The 20946-nt window shown below is 40.0% G+C and overlaps 1 protein-coding gene across 7 annotated transcripts in view; it reads left to right on the top strand.

The window, feature by feature from the left end:
• The window catches only part of AASS (aminoadipate-semialdehyde synthase), a 28452-nt gene extending 7506 nt beyond the window's left edge, over window positions 1-20946 (top strand). For 6 of the 7 annotated variants that reach the window (XM_071803361.1, XM_065837974.2, XM_071803360.1 and 3 more), the window contains 16 exons: window positions 817-939; window positions 1090-1201; window positions 1746-1805; window positions 1901-1968; window positions 2917-2958; window positions 5723-5844; window positions 9332-9461; window positions 10342-10452; window positions 11518-11626; window positions 12050-12190; window positions 14072-14239; window positions 16237-16332; window positions 18245-18360; window positions 18564-18652; window positions 18982-19158; window positions 20420-20946. In XM_071803361.1, coding sequence (XP_071659462.1) covers window positions 817-939; window positions 1090-1201; window positions 1746-1805; window positions 1901-1968; window positions 2917-2958; window positions 5723-5844; window positions 9332-9461; window positions 10342-10452; window positions 11518-11626; window positions 12050-12190; window positions 14072-14239; window positions 16237-16332; window positions 18245-18360; window positions 18564-18652; window positions 18982-19158; window positions 20420-20538 — 1783 coding nt within the window. In that variant the 3' untranslated portion in view covers window positions 20539-20946. The remainder of the gene's footprint in view (window positions 1-816; window positions 940-1089; window positions 1202-1745; window positions 1806-1900; window positions 1969-2916; window positions 2959-5722; window positions 5845-9331; window positions 9462-10341; window positions 10453-11517; window positions 11627-12049; window positions 12191-14071; window positions 14240-16236; window positions 16333-18244; window positions 18361-18563; window positions 18653-18981; window positions 19159-20419) is intronic. The other variant, XM_065837982.2, reaches the window with a different exon arrangement.

Genomic DNA, 20946 nt, shown 5'->3' with positions numbered 1-20946 from the left:
GTCATTTGGCTTATACAAGTTCAGTAACTGTTCCTTAACGCCTCTGACTTCTGTAGCAAGTAGCTGCAATGCTGCACAACCCTGAATAGCTTAAAGGATGGAATGTAAAGTACAAATGCAGAGTTAGACTGCTTTCAGTGTGGGTAGGAGCTCATCCTTTCTCTAACAACCCTGTATAATCTCTCTCTGGGAGACTGGCCTGGGGATGGATTTGGGGAGGATACGGCGATGTATTCTGGTGAAGAAGCAGGCCTTTGTCTCTTCTTTGCCCATTCCTGGCACTTTTCTCTCTCTCACTTGATTAATAAAGAATTGAAGTGTTAACCTTGAGTGCAGTCAGAGGTTGTGAGTTAGGCTGATGAGCGCTCCACCTGTGCCAGCTGCCTGTGAACCAGAAGGAGACAGCCACCTCTTTCAGTTTCCCTTTACAATAGTTAAGTTCTTGTAGTGCAGGACTGCCCAGCGACAGCTTGGGGGAACTGGTAGATGGATAATGGAGGGGAGGTCTTGACAGTACATGGAGTGCAGAAAAAAAATGATGGATGAGCGGATTCTCCTGTCTTTGGGAAGTTAAACATGAGATATGGATCCTGTTGATGTGCATGGAAATGGCTGTGGTAGGGCCAGATTTCCATTATGTTTCTGGAGGTCATTGTTTGTGTTGACTTCTAAATTGGTTAAGAGTAATGAAACTACAAGTCTGATAGATATTCTCATATTTCTTTTATTTCTTATTCACTTATGATCTCTTGTGCCCATGTTTCTTAATGATTTGGATAATGCTCTATTCCTTTATCTTTTATTTAATCACTTTAGACTTCTGGCAATATGTGACATTTCAGCAGACACTGGAGGATCTATAGAATTTATGACAGAGTGTACGACAATTGACAGTCCATTTTGTATGTATGATGCTGACCAGCATATTATTCATGACAGGTGGGAGAGCCTTGAATTTTTATTGCTTTCCTCTGTAATTTGTACAGTTGAATATTTTATTGAAAAATCATGCATTTAAAACACTTCTGAAAGGTGATACCTTTCAGATACAAAGGAGAAGTAGTTTAAGAGCTGTGTTCTCTCTTTCAGTGTGGAAGGCTCTGGGATTCTGATGTGTTCCATTGACAATCTGCCAGCGCAGCTTCCTATAGAAGCAACAGAGTACTTTGGCGATATGCTTTTCCCGTATATCGAAGAGATGGTAAGGTCTTTTGTGTCCAACAAGAAGGTAAAAGACTTTGAATTTGATCTGCTTATTTGTTGCTTTTCTGGTCTCCTGTATACCTTCAAAAGCAATCTGCTGTAGAACATAACTGACTTTGTACTTAAAAAAAATAAAACACAAACTCTAACCTTTCTAAGTCTTGAGACAAAGCTTTCAAAAAGCAACATGTGAACGAGACATTAGTGACCTGTATGTCTTAGAAATTTGTCAAGAACACTTTCTGTACGCAGAAAACAGGCTCTGGCAGGTAGTTAATTGCTCCTGGACCCTACAGTAGAGGTCTAAATCTGATTTTCTTGTGGCATACAACAGTAGCTCACAATCAGACTGCTGTTTGAATTCTTGCATTTTATTAAAAGTTGAATGACACTGATCAGTGCCAGGAGAATTTCAGATCTACAAGATACTGGTATGGTTGCATGTATTTAAATGTTGCTTAGAATCTTGATGTTTTACTCAAAAAAAAGAAAAAAACACAAGGGAAGTAAAATGGCCTGATTTGAAAAACTTCTCTCCATAGCTGTTATCAGAAGGCTCAGACCCTCTTGAAAGCCAGAATTACTCACCTGTTGTTCGAGATGTAAGTTTTGCAATTTGCCTCTTTGTATACCTTCCTCTGCTTCAAAACATACAGGGGTACAAAACCACCTCAACATTTGTTTGTTGTACTTCTAGGCAGTGATTGCATCCAATGGCTCACTGACAGCTAAGTATGAATATATCCAGAAATTGAGGGAGAACAGGTAATGTGTAGCTTCTTGAAGTTTGTGTGGTTGAGGATTTTAAAAAATCCTGCATTCTCTCTCCGCTTTTGTATCCATTTTCTCTTGTGATTTGATGGTCTGCTGCTATATTGCACTGATATAAATGTCTCCTAGCTTTATGGTTTCCTTCTTTCTTCATGAACATTGTCTGAATTATTATTGTTACTAACTTATATTGAAGTTGAGAAAATGGTCATTTTTCTCTTTCTTATGCTATCAAGAGTGTTTTATCAGAAGTAGAAAACAGTCACATATCAGTATTATTCTGTTACTCCTTGTCCTTTTAAAATGGTTATAACATGCAGTCCTTTGAAAGGAATGACTGAAAGGAAAGGTCCTCTTGAATCTGGTTTCCTCTCGTGTGGCTCAAGTGCTGTGCTGCACAGCATTGTTCTGTGACTGGATGTATTCAGGAGCCTCAGTGAGACTCTCAGACTTTTCATTACACTCCTGTCGCTACAGCTTTAGCTACCACTTCATCTGTACCCTGTCTCAGTAGTTACCAGCCAGTGGTAGCATGAAAGAAGCAACATGGAGTGGATTAAGCTAACAGAAGTATAAATAACCTCTATACCCCTTCCCCTTGCCCCCTGTTATTCAAGAACACCTATTTACCTATGAAAAGTGTTAATTTGACAAGAAGTGGGGACCTCTGTCTTCATGTTCATGGTCAGTGCCAGCTACATTGTATGTCATGTAGAAGCTGAAATTGGCCTGACCACAAGCACTGCACACACTGTGCACTGAAAGCATGCTGGGTGGACTTCTGCATGCCACACTTCTCCAGTTTGCTTTGGGAGTTCTGGTTATGAACTTGTGCATGATGAACTATAGGTATGTTTTCCACCCAAAGTAACATGCTGTTTGCTTCTGATCTTTCTCTTTTTTTTTTCTTTCTGCATAATCACTTGCGTGGTCTTGTGTGAGCTGCCCTGAGAATCTGGAGACTTCATTCCCAAGGGTTTTTTTGTGGGTAGATTTTTGATATGTCTGCAGACCTGTGTGTTGCATGTGATGTTCATCTGTGTTGCTCACTTGGCTGTCAGAAAAGCAAGACCTGCTAACAAAACCCTCCTTCACTTTGCAAACTTTTGAGAAAATGCAAATGAAAGCAGGAAGTTTACTGCTTGAAGTGTGCTGGTTTAGCTAGAGATAGGCTCTTGTTTAGAGCCTGTAGGAATTGTGTGGCTTGTGTTGTTACTCTAACAATGTATTACGTTCTGCCTAATGTAGTTTCTGAGGGCTCTATTTAGACTGATTGCGTATACCCTTTGGATGTAAATGAACATTTCAGACATAGGATAGCCAGGCTATATGAGCTGAATTGTCTTGGGTGCCATCAGAATGCAGGAGCAGTTTGATTTATCAAACTTTTCTCCATCTTTTCACCTTTACTTGCTTCATGCCTGCTACTTGTTCCTCATCCACAGCTGCAGTAGAATATTACATTAAAAATGGGGACCTCCAAGTATTACTGTTATTTGTTCATAGATGAGCATAACTGAATTATTTAAACTTCTGTGTAGAGAACAGGCATAATCTGAAATGGTCTTTTCTGGGACTGCAGACTCTGTCCCCACTCTCGATGGCTTGTGTTTGTGCCTGTCCTAGAGCAGACGTACTATGTTCAGTCCACATGTGACCTCATTCTAGGCACTGGAAAAGTTTTTAATAAATATGATAAGAAGTTTGATTGCAAAATGCAGCTTTCTTTCATGTAAGAAGTCTGTCCTAACATCAACACTGTTGCTCCAAGCTCCTGCACACCCCTGCTGGTCACTATAAGTAAACGGTGAAGAGAAATTCTTTCTCTTCCCTTGCCCATGAGTGTGTGTAGCTGTGGCAGAAGATGTTCTGTTAGAAATTGTACTAGAAGGAGGAGGGTCCTTGGGTTTGTCATACGAAGGAATATGATGGGCTTAGGAGGCTTTCTGTGAATGGATTAAATCACGATTTAACTTTTAAAAAAAATCAAATCTATAAAACTTGTATGAAGGTAAAAATGTACAGTAAACTATAGTACTGATTTAGATAGATTAGAGAGGTGATATATTGGTACATCCTGTTCAGATTTAATAAATTGAACAGAATAACTTTCCAAAAAATAAGCCTGAAAGCAGTGGAAGGGAGGATGGAACATCTGGAACTTTGTAGAGCAATTCAAATGTTATAGATACTCAGACACAGTTAGCAGGCTGGAATGTGCTTCAGGCAGATGATACAGATGGTTTTGGTACTGATTTAACTCTCTTTACTCAGGGCAGTCTTTCAACACTGTTGTTTAAGGCCTTGTTCCCCCAAATGTGCTCGGGTAATTCATGCCATGCTTTATTCTATGCAGTACCACTCTTGTCATGCTATAATATGTAGGCATTGCTCTGGCAGGCTGCAATAGCACCTTTCATTATTTTGGGCATTTTTGAACTGAAAAAAACACAACCAAAATTTTGACTTACGGGTGCCATATGGAGCCCCCCAAAGCTCTGAACCAAACATTATTTAGTAGACATACGGTTAGTTCTCTTCTAAGCACAGTAGCTTAAAGTAAAGTGGCCATGAGCTTGTCAGCTAGAGGTTAGGATTCTTTCTGTGGCATAATCCACAGTTCAGTATTATGCCTCTGTAAACTCTCAGCAGATAAAGGGGAAATTGAGGCACTTGCTTGTACACTTATGAAGTTTCCCCTAAGTCTGTATCTTCAAAGGTCCTACCTATTTATTGAAATTTGTTTTCAGGATATGAGATAGGAAAAGCCAAAACCCAATCTCCATTACTTAGGTTAAACAATAGAGTCATGAACAGCTCCCTTTTCTTCAACAGTAAAAAGTGCTTTAAGACAATTTTTTTAATTTGCTGAGTAGTTTTTGTCTGCATAGCTATGATACTTCAGGCAAACAGTTTTACAATCTTAATTTTACAATTTCATGCAAATTTGAGCTAAATGGAAAAATAATTATAAACAAACAGAATGTGTTTTGCTGGTACAATTTATACATTTGTGAGAGCATATTTAAACTGCTGAACTGTGTTATTCTGATTGGCAACAAGAAGTCTGCTGTGAATCTGATGTGAATACATTTTATGTTGAATGTCAACATGAGAGCTACTCAATTTTATTTAGGAGAATAGTAGAAGCTTTGTTGAAACACCAGTGATTTTCAAATCTGAGTTCTTGTCTGCAAACAGGATTTCTTAATTGGGCATTAGCTTTGATTTGATTTTTATTTGTTATCATGTTCCTATTATAAAGACTAATATCAATCTGCTATAACTTATCTAAAATACACTTTCACCAGAATGGTTTTGTGTTCTTTAACAGTTACCCGTGATGTAAAGGGAGCAAGACAGAGCCTGGAATCCTGTTCTGACAGCCCAACATGACATAGGTAGCCTGGGAGCACTCAAGTGACCAGGTTACAGTCATTTGGCCATTGAGAAAAATATAGTGACAACTGAGAAAAAATTGTTGAATAGCAGCTGGTGAAGCAGTGGAGATGTTGATAGATTTCATCTTGATTATATTAGAGGAAAGAGACTAGAAGATATGCAGCAGAAGAATGGAACAGGACTAGACAGTGATTGCCCAGTGTTGGGTTAGGTAGCCAGGAACTTGACTTTTGGTCTAAATAGAGCTCTTTGTAGACTTACTAAAACATATTTATTCTGTTAGCTTTAGCTGCTTACAGTTTCCTTCTTCTGCATGGTTTTTAATTTTGCCTGTAACACATCCTAGGGAATACGCTCAGTTCATGAACATGGGAAATAAGAAGAGGGTTTTATTGCTCGGATCTGGCTACGTCTCTGGCCCTGTACTTGAATATCTCACTAGAGATTCCAACGTTGACATCACAGTTGGTATGTAAGACTTCACTTGTTTTTCATTGAAAAAGTATGTCTTATTTAAACCTGCCAGCACGGCAGAACCTTTCTCATAAGTAATAAATTGGTCTGATTCTGAGAACAGATAAAGAAAATCTTTGCTATTATGCACAGCAGAAAAGGATTTTGTAGCTTTCTGAGCATTTTAAGGTTATGTGATTGATTTGGAAATGACATGGCTACATGAAAAGTTTACTGTTTGTATGTGCAAACCATAGGGCAATTAGAAATATTTTTCCTTCTAACCTGGTTTGGGCTTGGGATTGGTTTGGTAGCTAGTTGGCTGCTTTTGTTTGTGCTCAGATGTGTTTTCAGCCTCACACAAACAGATGAAATTGTTTTTATAGCCGTCGAGTGGAGCTTCTGCTGTTATAACCAATCCTGTGGTGCTAAACCTTCAGACAAACTTTCCCATCAGCCCCACATGCCAGGTTGTTTATTCCTGTGTTTTGATTTTATTTGTAGCATACTGAAGGCTGGGCATCTCAAAAATGCCTTTTCGTACCATCGATGCTGACTTGACCATGATTCTGTGCTTTCAGATTTAACACCTAGGCTGCCTTGCCTGAAAGACTCTTGGCTGGGAGGTGGTTTCCTTTAAATCTTACCGTTGTATTTATGTTCATTTTTGTTGCTGTAGTTTGGTTTGGTTTTTTCCCCTCATCCTACTTTCATACTTGGCTGCTTTTGCTCCCCTTTGTGGTGATAACCATAGTACTTTTAACCCCTGGGAAAAGATTTACCAGGAAGAAGAGAGGAACTCTGAGGAAACTTCATGTTTGTTATGAGCAGTGCTTGATGTGGTGACCAGGGAGGATCCCAGTGCTGTGCAGTGTTGATTCCTCAGCAGAATGGGGCTGCATCTAGTCCCTGCAATACAGCAGCAGGAAGGGAAACCAGGTGAACTGGAAGATTTGTTTTGTCAAGCATTGTGCAAACTTAGCAGGGCCTTGTGTCTGGGTAGCTTAAAAACGTGTGGTTTCTACAGCACACACACACACAAGGTCAGAAGGAAAGAGACACGAATGTGTTCCTTGTCTAGTATTTGGCAGCAGGCAGGTGAAGAAAGTGTAAAATGCACATCGCAGTGCCACATTTGATTCCTTGCTGTTTGGCTGCACCACTTCAAATGATGAAAATCTTAATTGGGAAACCTTCATGTAATCAACTTTTTTTGTTTTGAATTTGTAGATGATTTTGCCAAGCTCTTTTCTCTCAGCACAAGTTGATTAGTAGGGTACAGAGAATCACCCTCTGGCAATGTTTATTTCCCATTGACTTTGGAAAGGCCATAAGGAAACAAGGCTCTAAGTTAGAGGCACAGATGCTTTTAATTCTCTGTGAGCCTGTACCCCCACCTGCTGCCTTCATTGCCCACTCCCTTCTCCTGGCTGTGTTCCCATTGCTGTCCTTGTGCTGGCAGCACAGTGAGCTGGCACAGAAACCAGTTCATTTTTGGTCAGATGTGGCAGACACAGGTCACTTTTAACCTGGATTGCTTTTTGAGTTCTGCTTTCCTTACAATGGCAAGTGCTGATGGCAGTAGGAGCAAGATAATAGGAAGGAACAAGTGGGGACAAGCAGAGATTGGATTTCTCCCTTTTAGTGATAATATTAGCATATGCAGGATTGGGAGGACTAAGCCATAGGTAAATATTGAAACTAGTCAAGATTGAATCAGGGCATTTTGCTTATATTTGGCCTGAGCAAAAGCTTAATGTTTTTATCTCTGTTGTGTTAAAATGGTGAATGATGTGAATTGTTCTTGTTTCCAGCTACTAAGCTGTTCTTGGCTATAAGTAGGAATTCTGTTAAAATGTATAGCAAAGGAGTTTTGAAATATGTTTATTTTTTAAACCAGATTTATCTATAAATGTGTGGCTACATGGAATGAGGGATGGGGTAAGCTTTTCTGGGCATGTGTGTGTTTGCTAAATCTGTTAATTAGCTGTGTTGAACCTGCATGCTCATCAAGATCTTAAAACTAGTTAAGGTTTTCCTGTCGCGCTTAAACCAAGCACAGGCTGAAAAATAAAACCAAATTTTCCTCTTTGAGCTTTTTCCGCTCCTGGACTTGTAGTCAGCTTCTTGCTTGTCAACCAGTAGTCTGTCCATTTGCAGAAACAGCTACTACCATCAAAAAACTGATTCACTGGGCATAGCAGAGCTGTTGTAGTGTTTTTCTGCTGGTCACCTTTATTTTATTTTTCTCAGACCTCATGTGGCTGGATTATTGTTCAAGTTCAGATGAGCCACCTTCTGTATCAATAGAAGTGTTTACTATGGCTCTTGCTGCTTTTTTGTGATCTGTTGCTAAGACTTTTCTCCAGCCTAAACATCCATATCCAAGTGTCCCTCCTGTGTGACTGTTACTTGCCTTCTTCACCCTCAGGCATTTTATTTAATTGACCAGCTTGTAGATCCAAAATAACAGTGCATTTCTAAGGATTCCAAAAGAATCTGCTTCTGTCTGTCTATCAGTGGTTTGGTCACTTGTTCTTTGAAACTTGTTAATGGTTTTTCAGTGTGTTTCAACACTTACCGGGTGTTACTAGGCAAGTATTCATCTGAGCTACCAAACACTGAATCTCCTGTGTGTATGTTGTTTTAAAACCCAGAATACATCTTGCCACAGGTTTTTAGGAGGGGTCAAAGTTAAAGGCATGGGAATATACTTTTGGGGTGGATCACAACCCTGCCTAATAAGCATCGGGTTTTTGTAACTAGTTAATGACACATTTCTAGATAAGAGATGCATTGATTCAACAGTTTGTTTTTTTTTTCTCCTCTCTTTAAAGAAACCACTTTGGTGTGAATGAGTGCTTCTTTCTGTTTAGTTTATCTGTTTTCTTACCATGTGGGTGCTCAGTTACCTGGCAGATACAGACAGTGCTGCTGTAGAATACCACGCTGGGAGGACACCTGCATGTGATGCAGGGAAGTCAAACGGTTTGAGAGTGTCCTACTGCACAAGGATAGGTTTAACAGTCCTTTATCTCATCTTCTAGACTTTGTCATAGAGTGGAAAAGAAGTGAGATAACTTCTAGTTTTGCATAAATAATCAGTGTTGACCTAGTCTGCTGATAGGAAAACTGCAATTCAAGTTTTTGTTAATTTTAAGTAGAACAACAAAGTTGCTAATTGGTTACAAGGCTTCTTGCTACACTATTTAGCACTGAGTGGTTCTTTACTTCTGAGATTCTGGGATTCTTTGTAGATTCTTGTTCTTGAGTTGTAACTGCTATTACTTGACACTGGCATTTGATAATAAAACTGAGTCCTTTAGGGGAAGTAAGGTGCTTTATACCTGGTTCTCCTCCACTGTTAGTGAAGGAAGAAGTCCATGCAACTGCTTCTCTTTGGAAAGGGGGAGGTATATGCAAATCATCATTATGCATGAGAGCGCTTTGGACTTAACCTTCATCTTTAGGTAACAGTTGATGTGTTTTACTTTTAAAACAGCATCTGTCATGAAGGAACAACTGGAACAATTGACGAACAAGTACAGCAACGTTACTTCAGTTCATGTGGATGTCTTGAAGCATGAGGAAGAGCTGTCTTCTTTGGTGAAGAAACACAACCTTGTAATCAGGTCAGAATTCTGTGTAAAATGTGATAGGCTCAACCCTAAGTCATGCTGCTGCTTTCTCCTAGTTCAGTGATGTAAGTCAACACGGCGATTTTTTTTTTTAATGCCCCAAAACTGGCATTGTATTTGTGTATGTAAATAGTTGTAATTGGCCACTACCTTCTCATGTAGTGAGACATGAGGACTCTTTCGAAGGGGCTTTGACTGCAGCTTCTCTTCAGAAGTGTTCACCAGTTACATGAAAAGCCTTCTAAGTGTGAGGGGCCAGTTGCATCCACGAGCACAGGTGTTCCTGGGATCATATTTGCATGTTTGAAAGAGACAAAATTCTGACATCTTGGTAATTTCTCTTAAATTATCCCATTGAGAAAGATCTCTTTCCAGGTATTGAAATGGGAGGAAATTATTTCATAGTCCTTGCCATTTTGTCCCTTTTGCCACAGATACCATGAGTGTTGTTTCCTTTCCATGTAGAGCATGCTTTTCACAAGGTACTTCAGCAAGATCATTGTAATACAATCTTTCTCAAGGATGGCTTTACAGTTTTGCATCTTCTAAACCTCCAGCATGTCTGTTTAGAAGGTGGCCTTGAAAAGAGGTCAGTGGTTTGTTTTTTACAAAGAGAAGTGTGACAAAAGACGCTGTCTAAAGACTGACTCTGCTATTGTCCTGCACCCTGTTCTGAGTGCGTACAACAATACTTGTCCTATAGGGTAGCATTTCACTGATGTAGGTATGAAACTGCTCGGGGCAAGGCAGGTGTGACTCTTGCATTTGCTTGAGCTCTTTTGTAGGCATGCAAAAAACATTTGTGAGTGTGTTTCCAGTGACAGCAGAAGTAACTGGTTGAATTTTGATGTTGCATAATTCTCCTTCATTTTAGTTTGCTGCCTTATTCAGCACATCCTTTGGTTGCGAAGAAATGTATTGACAGCAAAGTGAACTTGGTCACAGCCAGCTACTTGACACCAGCTATGAAACAACTCCAGGAGAGGTAGGTATGAGAGTAGCATCTCCCTGGTGTTGCTTCCTTCTTTAGTGCATTATCTGAATATTTTGCAGTCCGTTACACCTGCAACACTTATTGTGAATTACTGTTTTCTGAATTCTTTCCCCCTCCCTTTCTATGATGGAGGACTAAGTACCTTTGCCCAAAGTTGCACGTGGAAGCTGTGGCAGAGCAGAGAAACGAGTGCATATCCCAGTCTGGTCAGACTAGTGCTCTAAACACTGCAATGTACTTTTCTGCATGCCCCATGTTATTCCATATTAATGTGCCTTCCTCTCTCCCCTCAAACCAGTTTGGATGTTTGAGCTGGACTGATTTTCAAACTGAGCTGTCCTGTTCTACCAGTGACAGCAAGCTTGTTTGTCATCCTTTGCATTCCCCTAACAAAAACTCATTCTTGACTTATTGTATCTACAGTAATGTCCTCCCTGACAACTTCTTTTGGACAGACCTACTGTATTAGTCTCAAATTTGGGACAGTTCTAGCTATTCCTATGTTTCTGTTGTCCTGCTTATATGACTGACAGTTGTTTTGAGCATGGAGCTTCATCTGTGTTCCTTCTCAGTCATGGTACTGGAAACTGATGTAAATTCCAGTGAGATGAGAATTTTCCATGCTGTGTCTCTACAAATGATAAAACAGGGAAAGCTGGACAGGTAGAGAACCAGTGTTGCATACAATGAGGGAGGTTTAGAGGCCTCTCCTCCCCTTCTTGCTGTGATGCTCTTGTGTTGTGCTTTCACTCAAAACAAACAAACAAACAAAACCCAACGACAACAAAAAGAAGACACTTCTCATTTGTCAAAACCACCAGCCCCTAGATGTTGCAGCAAAGTGAGAGAAACCAAGGCTACAGTGACTCTTAGACAATTGTCACTGTTCAGGTTTTAACATCTGCTTTTTTTTTTTTTTTTTCTGAGAAACTGCAGACAGAGCCCAGAATTTATGGTATTGGGGAAAATTTGCTGGGCCTTTGTTGGACAGATTTTCTGAATGAAAGGCCAGTAACAGTGATTATTCTGACAGCTCTGCATTTCTGTTATTTTCAGCATAGAAGCTGCTGGTATTACAGTTATCAGCGAAATGGGTTTGGATCCTGGTCTTGATCATATGTTGGCGATGGAATGTATTGACAAGGCAAAAGAAGTTGGTGCCACGGTAAGGTTGTCAGGTAGTGGGTAGTTCTGCCAAGATGTTCTTAGTAAAGTTGTTACTTTAGCAACAGTCAGTTTTCGGTCATGTCCTGGTTTTTAATGGGCTCTGGACACTGTACTTTTTGTGAAGCTTGGAATTTGGTGCCAACTAATCCAGTTGGTGAGACCATCACCTGAGATGGCTTTGCCCCAGAGTGTGGTGTGGTCTGCTCTTCTTTATGGACAGTACCTGCAGTGTGACAGCTTGATACTCCACCTTAGTGAAATTCTTTTGGTTTCCCCTGTCCACTGCGGATCTGATTTGGCCCATTTGTGGGGTGACATCAGTAGAAAGTTGAAGAACTAATGGGGATTCTGCAGGGTATACCTGTGCTGTTTGTATCCTGGTCTGTCTTAATTTTTTCTTTCCTGTGGATAAATCCGACAGGTTGTATCCTACACTTCTTTCTGCGGTGGCCTACCAGCTCCAGAGCACTCTGACAATCCTCTGAGATACAAGTTCAGCTGGAGCCCACAAGGAGTGCTGCTGAATACAGTTCAGTCTGCAACGTATTTAAAAAATGGAGAGGTGAAGTAATCCTAACATTTCCATTTAAAGCTAGGCAAAGAAGGTGGTATTGGGCTAAGGAGGGAACTGGGATTTGTAAGGTGCCATGTTTACTTTCAAGCCAGTGACAGTCAGCTCCTCAAGGCAAGTTCCTTATATCACTTAATCCTGTGTTTGGACTGATGGTGCCTGTCTGCTGCCAGCTTAGTTCTTACTTACTACATGGAATCTGATTGCAAAGAAGGAGCGTGTTCTAATGGCTGAAGCACTGAGTTGTAGTTGGTGTTCTGAGTTCAGCTCCCGTCCCTGTTGTGTGTTGCTTTTGCCGCTTAATTGCCCTGATTTTGATTCTGTGAAATGAAGGTGAAAGTGCATCCTTCTGCTTGCTTTTCTGTCTAGTCATGCTTGCAAAGCAAACAGCTTCATTCTGTGCTTGCACAGTGTATGTCAGAACTCTTGATTTCTTTTGGTGCAATCTGTAATACCAGTAACCCACTCAGTGGGCTTTGTGAAAGTGTACAGTGATTTCTGATGTGTTTTATATAAACTCTGTTTTGCGGTTTGTGCGGGAGTCTTTAGAATAGACTTTACCCAGCGAATGTCACTGCATCTGTTTTGTTCTGTGGAAATATCAGAACTGATTTGTGCAAAGCTATTGCAAGCCACTGTCTCATTTCTGCTTTGCAGCCCTGTCTGTTTTATGACTCTCACTTGCTCAGAGTAATTACTGAGCAGGGGCTCTTCAAATGTCAAGGAGACTGTCTTGTATAACCACTGTAAAGTTTAGCTAATTATCTGGACTTTTTGATCTGCAAAACTGAGAAATATTTTGAGATGTTTTATCATGACATTTTAGTGCTCTAGTGTTCTTATTGCAGTAAGACAGGAGAAATTTAGGGATTGTACATTGTACATTATTTAAAAAGCAACAATACATAGTTATAAGTTTCAGATGAAAGGGTCTCTTGGAGAATGTGAAAGTGTTTCTTATTTATTTCTGACCTGGTTCACCCATTGCTAGGAAAGATTAGATCATGCACATGAATGATTCATTATGAGAGCACTATGTGAACTTGTCAGTAAATTGTGCAGTTTTTCCTCCTTGCCACTAAATCCTTTGCTGTCTGCGACTGTTGTACAGGATTCTTCCACACTACTGTCCTGCCTGACAAACACAGTGAGATCTTTTGGCGTTGCTGCAGACTTCATTGCTTTAGTCTTCTAGAAAGAAACCTTGCCCCTCACAAAATGAGTTTGTATTGATGCTGCATAGCAGATCTGTGCATCAGCTGCTTGAAGGAAGCAGGGTTCAAGGCTTTGGCTGGGAATGATAATAGAACCAGTCAACCTCTTTTTGTTTTCCTGCAATGGTGCATTCTCTCTGTGCTTTGTAGCTGCAAGTAAAGGCAGAATAGACAGCAAGTTTATATCAGTGTGATATCACCTGATCTATTTTAATCTTTAAAAAAAACCCCACACAACAAAGAGAGCCCCAACATCCTTCTCCTGCCCAATAAAAAATGAGAATAAAAAAATTGACCACAAATGGGGAGCCTGTGGGTAGAATCTCCCTTGACACTGGTTTAGTTTGGGAAGGTGCTCCAAAAATACACTAACATAAGTGAAATGGGAACCTGCCACCTTAATATTAGTGCAGCAGAAATTAACAGTGTGTGTGAAAAGGATGTGGCTCGTTTTCGCCCTTTGATTAGTAGTGGCTGACATAGTGTGTGCTCCTTCATCGCAGGATGTGCTTAAATGGCTTGTGCAACTGCTTTATTTAGGTTGGGCTTTTGTTTGCACCAGAAACACTAAGCATATTTCGAGCATGCTTCATCTTTTCTGTTGTAAAATAAATAACGCTACACCAAAATAATATTGCTGTTCTTTCTCAAAATTTAGATTGTCAATATTCCAGCTGGAGGAGCGTTACTTGATTCTGTAACTCCAATGGATTTTTTCCCAGGATTAAATCTTGAAGGTTTTCCTAACAGAGACAGTACAAAATATGCTGAGCCGTATGGTATTCAGTCAGCTCACACTTTGCTGAGAGGCACCTTAAGATACAAAGTAAGTTGTCGTTGTTAATATTACTAACTATTGTTTTCTGCAAGAAATTAATGTTGACATTTAAATAAAACTGTAAATTTAAAAGTCAACTTTTTATAGCTCTGTGTGTGCTATTTATGCGTTCTCCACTGCCCAGTTGAGAGAGAACTGGAAGCACTTCTCTCATTATTTTAATGTAGCTTTACTTGGTTTGTTTAACAAGTGTTTGTTGCAAACGAAAAAAAATATTTTTAGCAGTTTTAGGCAGCTGGTCAGTTGGCATAGTCAGTATCTGTGGGTTTTTTTTTTTTGGCTTTGTATTTGGTGTCAGATCAATAGATTTTTTTAAAAATTAACTAAATCTGATGGGTTTGTGTGATGCGTGTTGCTGTTACGTATTTTTAAGAATTGATCTATTCTCTTAAAGTTGATAATTCGAACTAACAGTTTGCTTATATTCCTGTGAAAAGTGTAATTTAAAAATGTTATAGAAAATTACGGTTTTCCATCAAACTGAGAAAGTTTTTCATTTAAGTAACTGGAAATCTTGAATTTGAGCAGCTTTAACATTTTGGTCAGTTAAGTAAGATGTTAGGAGATAAATGTGTTTTCCTTCTAACCGATAGACTATTTTCCTGTCCTTTGTTAGGTGTACAAGGCAGAATAAAAACATACTATTTTTTCTTTCAGATTTCTTTTTTTTTATTATTTTGTTGGTCAATGTACATTAAGAAGGAATAAACCTAAAACCATGTTGAAGGTTTGAAAAAGCTTTTATGGATGTCATGATAAGTCTATTGAGTTAATGTTTATTTCAAGGTTTAAGGTATTGTTGTTTTGTGCATGGCTTGACGAATTACATGTATGTCCTTTCCCTCTTAATTCCTCTGTTGCGGTACAACAGGATTTTATTTCTGGGGGGGACAGAGGCTTGCTTAGCAACAGAAAGCAGAAGGCTGATGTGGGGGAGTAAGGTTTACAGATTGCAATAGATCTCCTTTTGTCAGTCTAGGTATTATTTCTTGTTCAGAAACTAAAAATATGTGGAAGGCATCTATCTCATCATGAAGTCTTAATATGACAGTATCTGCTCTTCCGTTTGGTGCCTGATAAAATTTTCTTCTTTTGTATTAAATGTCAGCACAAGGAAAAGCAAAAATGTGAGGGTGACGTGAAGAGTTGCTGTCAGTGTGCTGCGAGAATGATGTTTCCGTGGTTAGTGCTGTTTTCTTTACCCCCAAAGCAGGTTCGTCGCTTTGGGTTGGGGTGATGCTGGTGGAAAATCAGATCGCTATCGGGGTTGGTTTAAAAGGTGTCACAGGAGGATCTCACTGCTGGGCCATCTGAGCTGGTGGAGGTGGCTTCTAATTATAATTATCACTGTTTCAGTGTTTCTAGTGAGTTGCATGTGAGTGTTTTCAGGTTTCCGGGAGCTGTGTGAGGGTGTTAACGGGATAACAACAAAGAAGAGCAGAAACGAGTTGAGACTTTTTTTATTGCGTGGCCTATTGCAGCCTTTGCAGTTCCTTTTAAATATGATTCCACTGATGTGCTGGTTGCCTCTTCGGTATTCCTGAAGGGAAGATGCAAACACACAGTATTCTCATCTTTAAAATTAGTTTGTCTGATGCTGGTGTAAAACTGGGGTGAGCCGAGTTCAGGGCCAGGCTCTTTGTATTCAGTAGTTTGTCCATGGGCCATCTGGCTGATACAAGCCTTGTCTGTAGTGATGGGCTGGAGTCTGAACTGGTGCTGCCAGCTCAGCCCTCTGATCTCATGAATGAATGCTGCTGGCCATGGAAGTATTGATGGCAGTGTAAGTCATTAAAGAGAGGGGTGGAGAGGGGCTGGGAAAGGTCCTGCTCTGGAGCAGGACCCCACTGGCATTGTGGTGTTGTGGCTCTCTTCCCATGGGAGTAACACTTAACGCTGCCATTGTTGTGTCCACCATGACATTCAAACCAAGGAGAAATACCTCAGTTATGATTATTTTTAACCACGTTATTCTTTTATTTCAGGGATACTCCAAAACTATGGGAGGCTTTGTAAAACTAGGATTAATTAACCCAGATCCTTATCCTTTGCTAAGCTCAACCATGTCACCTCTAACTTGGGTGAGTTACTCTGATTACTCTGCCTTCTTTCCTCTGTTTTATTAATGTTTTTATTATTACTAGGCTTGGATGTGCTTAGCAGTGAGAACCTTGTGTTGAATCCTGGTCTTCTCTGGTTTTTCTTCCTGGAAACGAGGAAGATTTTCTTTGGCAGAAATGCATTGTACTGCTGGAAAAGGTTCCCCAGAGATCCTTTGGAGTCTTTGACAACTGGAGTCTTTCTGGACTCAGCTAGACAAAGCCATGGCTGATTGGAGTGCTGGTGGTACTCCTGCTTCAAGCACGGCATTGGGCTAGGTGACCCACAGAGGTCCTGTACAATATTTTTAACAATTGTGTTAAATTTTCTGTTAGTTAGAATCCAGCCCTTAGTGCTGTGAGTTTGCAGTGTCCATATTGGTAGTGGCCCATGATCTTCAGTGTAGAAGTATTTTTTGGGGTATGAAGAAGTAAGAGATAATGCCTAAATGAGTGTATTAATTTTTTTTTGCTGTTGTTAGAACTGTGTATGAGCATTTTTTTGTCTTCTGTTATGCTGCTTTTCTGTCTTGCTCACTTCATCTTAATCTCAGCCAAAGCGTGACTCCTGGGATGTGAGGTGCTGCTGTTATGTTTGACAATCAATGTTTTGGTTGTCTCCATGGGCCAAGCGGGGGATTTCATATTTCAGTGTAGTATAAAGAGATCTGAATTGACAAAGAGCTTACTACTTGTCAGATCTGTTTGTCTGTCTTGTGAGAAATTTTCTTTCCATTTTGCAAACCCCTGGGGGAGTAACTTTGTTTATTACTCAGGTGATCAAAATTCGGGCCTGTCTTCCCCGTGCTTTTATCAGCAGTAGTCTGGAAAAAAAACACCAGACTTATGCTGTGTGGTGGTCTGAGCAGACCAAAGTATTTTTCAGATGATGCCATTATTTCAAGTTAAGAATGTCTCAAGTCTTTTAAAAAAGAAGAAAGCACAAGCTGAAGAGGCCTAGTCTTGCTTGTCTCTGACTAACATGCAGAACTGCTCATCTTCCCAAACTCCAGGAGTTTTTGGACTGCTGTGTGGGAAGTACTTCTATTTTTTTGACATAATTTTTGCTTGCTTTCAGTTTTAGGGTTGATATCTTCAAGTTTTGTTTGCAGAAATGGCTAGAATTTCCAGTCCTTCTAGCCTCAGTGAATAAGAGTAGTGTCATGTAATCTGTGAAAATAACTACAAATTCATGAGTCTCACTGCAAACCTTGTCTCAGCGATGTTGTTATATCTTAGTACTTCATCTTCTCTGCTGGGGAAGCAGAGGAGACAGGATAACCTGAGCTTCTGAACAGACACTCTGGCTCTTGCTTGCTTCATATCTTGTTCATGGCTCTGTTTATTATGTCTTGCTGTGAATGAAGCAAGCAATTATTAGTGTCTAGGTAGCACAGAATGGCCTTTCGTATGCACAAAAATCTTCAGAAAGCTTTTTGGTGATATTCCCAGGATTGCCAGAGCCTTGCTTATCTCATCAGTCTGTTTCTTCAGTCGTTTTGAAAGGGATATTCTCCATTTCTAGACCAGCTGAAAGACCTTCTTGAGTTCCTGACTCTCTGGCTGTCTCCAGGTGCTTCTCTTTCACCTTTGCATCTTCCCAGTGCTCCTTGTTCATGCGGATTTCTGTGTTGTTTCTTCACTGCCAGAGGAAGGGACAGAAAAGTAGGGGAGTCAGCTGAGTGGTAGGGTACAAAGTGTTTTAGGAAAAGATGACACCTATTCTTGTTACAATTAAAAATCTCAAACTGTCTCACTTTTCCTTTAGGCATAACGTGTCTTTTCAGAAGTCCTGAGTATTAGCTTAGTGGGGCGGTGGGTTCTTGAAACCTGGACTGAAAAGGAGTGGGAACAGGTATCAGGCCTTCAGGAAATTTTTTTTCTTTCAATACAGAAAGAGCTCATGTGCAGACTGGTTGGAATTGAGCCATCTGCTGAGTACCATGTTCTCAAAGAAGCTGTATTTAGCAAACTGGAAAAGGACAAAAGTCAGCTGGAGGCAGTGGAATGGTAAAATGTTACAGTGGGTTGTAAAGTCTGGGGGTTCTTTTTTTTTTTCTTCTTTTTTTTTTTAAAAAAAGGGGTTGCAATTCTACCCATTTTGGTCTATGTTGAGACACTTTAACTGGTGTGCTGAACAAGCTGGAAATTACTAAACTGAGACAAAGCTGTTTGTAGGCAATGATATGAGTCTGTCTCATTTTTTCTGCTAGGCTAGGTTTAATGGGAGATGAACCAGTTCCAGCAGCAGATTCCATTGTGGAGGCTCTTGCAAAGCACATGGAGATGAAGCTGCCCTTTGGTATGTGAGAAATTCTTTTTCATGGCTTAGAGTAGAATAAGTCAGTATCTCTTATCACCTTGACTGGGTTAGGTTTGTTCACCTTCATTAATAAATGTTCATGTTAGGTTTTTTAATGCCTTGTGTTGATCTCTTCTCCCCTGATTTATCCTTTTTCTTTCCCTGTTACATTTTTAGCTTCATCTTAATATTCTATCCTCCTTAATAGTCCCTGTCTAAAGTCTTATCAAGTCCCCATGCTGTGCATGCCTAGTGCCTTGCTCATCAGAAACCTCATCTTAATAAGACTGAAATACAAGTAAGGAATAGTTTGTGTGCTTTTCTCTTAGGCACTGGAGAGAGAGATATGATTGTTATGAGAAATGAAATACGTCTCAGGCATCCTTCTGGTCATTTGGAAGACAAATTTATTGACCTGGTTGTCTATGGTGATAACAAAGGATACTCTGCGATGGCGAAAACAGTAGGATACCCGACGGCTATTGCTGCTAAGATGGTTCTAGATGGTAAGTGGCTGTTCAGACTTCAGTAACAGTATTACTCTGTATCTTCCTACCTGTAGAAAACAGATGTATAATGCTTATGAAGTGTATATATGTGGGTTTGTCGTTGTTGTTTTTTAATTTATCAAACTTTTCTTGTCTTCTTTACAGGAATTTTTAATCTACATGTTTGGATGTTTGAGTGACAACTCTTAATTTACTACTTAATCTGTAGAGATTTTTAGTCATTTATTCTTAAATGTTTCACTTGTGTAGGAGGAGACATTTACAAGGGTAAATTAAAATTGACTGTGGCACAGTGGAGCAGGCTAACATAGACTTGGGCTGAACAAACTGGTGACTTCCACTACTGCTTTCTGGATTGATGGAATCTGAGGCTTGGGGCATATTACCTGATCATGTTATGTGTATTTTAACAGGTGGACTCTGCCTAGTCAGTGGGTTTAAGGAAATAGTGATTTCCCCTTGCTTATTCTTTATCTTCAGAATGTCATTCTTCTCCTGGCTAACTGAAATAAGGAAAAACTGTGTTATGCTGTGTTTTGTTTTGTTTTTTTTAAACAAAACAAAACAACACCATCACAAACTTTTGAAATATAGATGCTTTTCAACTAACTGCAGTTTCGCAGCTCTATGAATTCAATTGAATGGCGTGTGTGCTATATGTGTTTGAAACTTTTACCTTACTGTTTGATACAGTACTGATGTTGTATGAGAACATAGTGCCAGTGTTGATAAATCTGCATATCTATATAAAAGTTAAAATTCATATAATTGCAAATTGATATTTGGAGGTGTGCTGGGCTGACCTTGACTGGCTGCTGGACGCCCACCCAGCTGCTCTCACTCCTCCTCAACAGGGCAGGGGGGAAAAACAAGATGGAAAACCTCATGAGCTGAGATAAAGACAGGGACATGACTGAGCAGTTACTGTCATGGGCAAAACAGACTCAACTTGGGGAAAAGTTAATTTATTGCCAATTAAAATAGGTTTGGATAGTGCGAAAAAAAAACCCCAGCTTGAAACACCACCTTTCCCTGCTCCCCTTTTCCCAGACTCAAATTCACGCCTCAGCTCCAGGGTCCGCAGCCTCTCTCCCTGGCCTGAGGGGTGCAGGGGCCAAGGAGCAGGGCTGTGGTTGGTCCGCAGCAGCTCCTCCTGGCCGCTCCTGCCCCCATTACCCGCACAGACCCCTGTTACCAGAGCCTTGCCCAGCAAACCCAGTAGAGCACTCACCACTTTTTGTTCTTACCTTTATTTCAGGTGAAATAGGTGCAAAAGGCATGGTTGTACCATTGACGAAGAATGTTTATGGACCAATACTTGAGCGTGTTCGGGCAGAAGGCATCATTTACACTACTCACAGTGTTATCAAACAGTAACTGGAAGCAGTGGGTTGAATCAAGTTTTGGCTTTGGTTTTCCCCTGGCTTTAAGAAGCTCAGTTTGGTCCAGCTGGCTTTGACATAGAAACTGTAGATACCCTGATGCATTAACTGTGATATTTTCCTCTTTAAACTATTATGCTTTCATGTACATATTTTAGCATCAATCAGATCTTTCCATATAACTTTCCTAAAATATATCAGGGTGTTTTTTTTTTTTTTTATTAATAGAGTTTATCTCCTAAGTGTATAGGGTTATTATTGAGACAAATTTAAGCTGAAACAAAAATCTATTAGTGGATCCTTTCATGGTGGAAGAGTCTGATTAATGAATTCCCTTGATTAAGTTTGATAGTTCATGTGGTAAAAATAATTTATCCGAATAACAGAGATGAAAGTGATACTT

The sequence above is a fragment of the Patagioenas fasciata genome, chromosome 1 (assembly GCF_037038585.1).
Source record: "Patagioenas fasciata isolate bPatFas1 chromosome 1, bPatFas1.hap1, whole genome shotgun sequence".
Lineage (NCBI taxonomy): Eukaryota > Metazoa > Chordata > Aves > Columbiformes > Columbidae > Patagioenas > Patagioenas fasciata.
The sequence above is the reverse complement of the archived record's forward strand: the minus strand, read 5'-3'. Positions and strand labels throughout refer to the sequence as shown.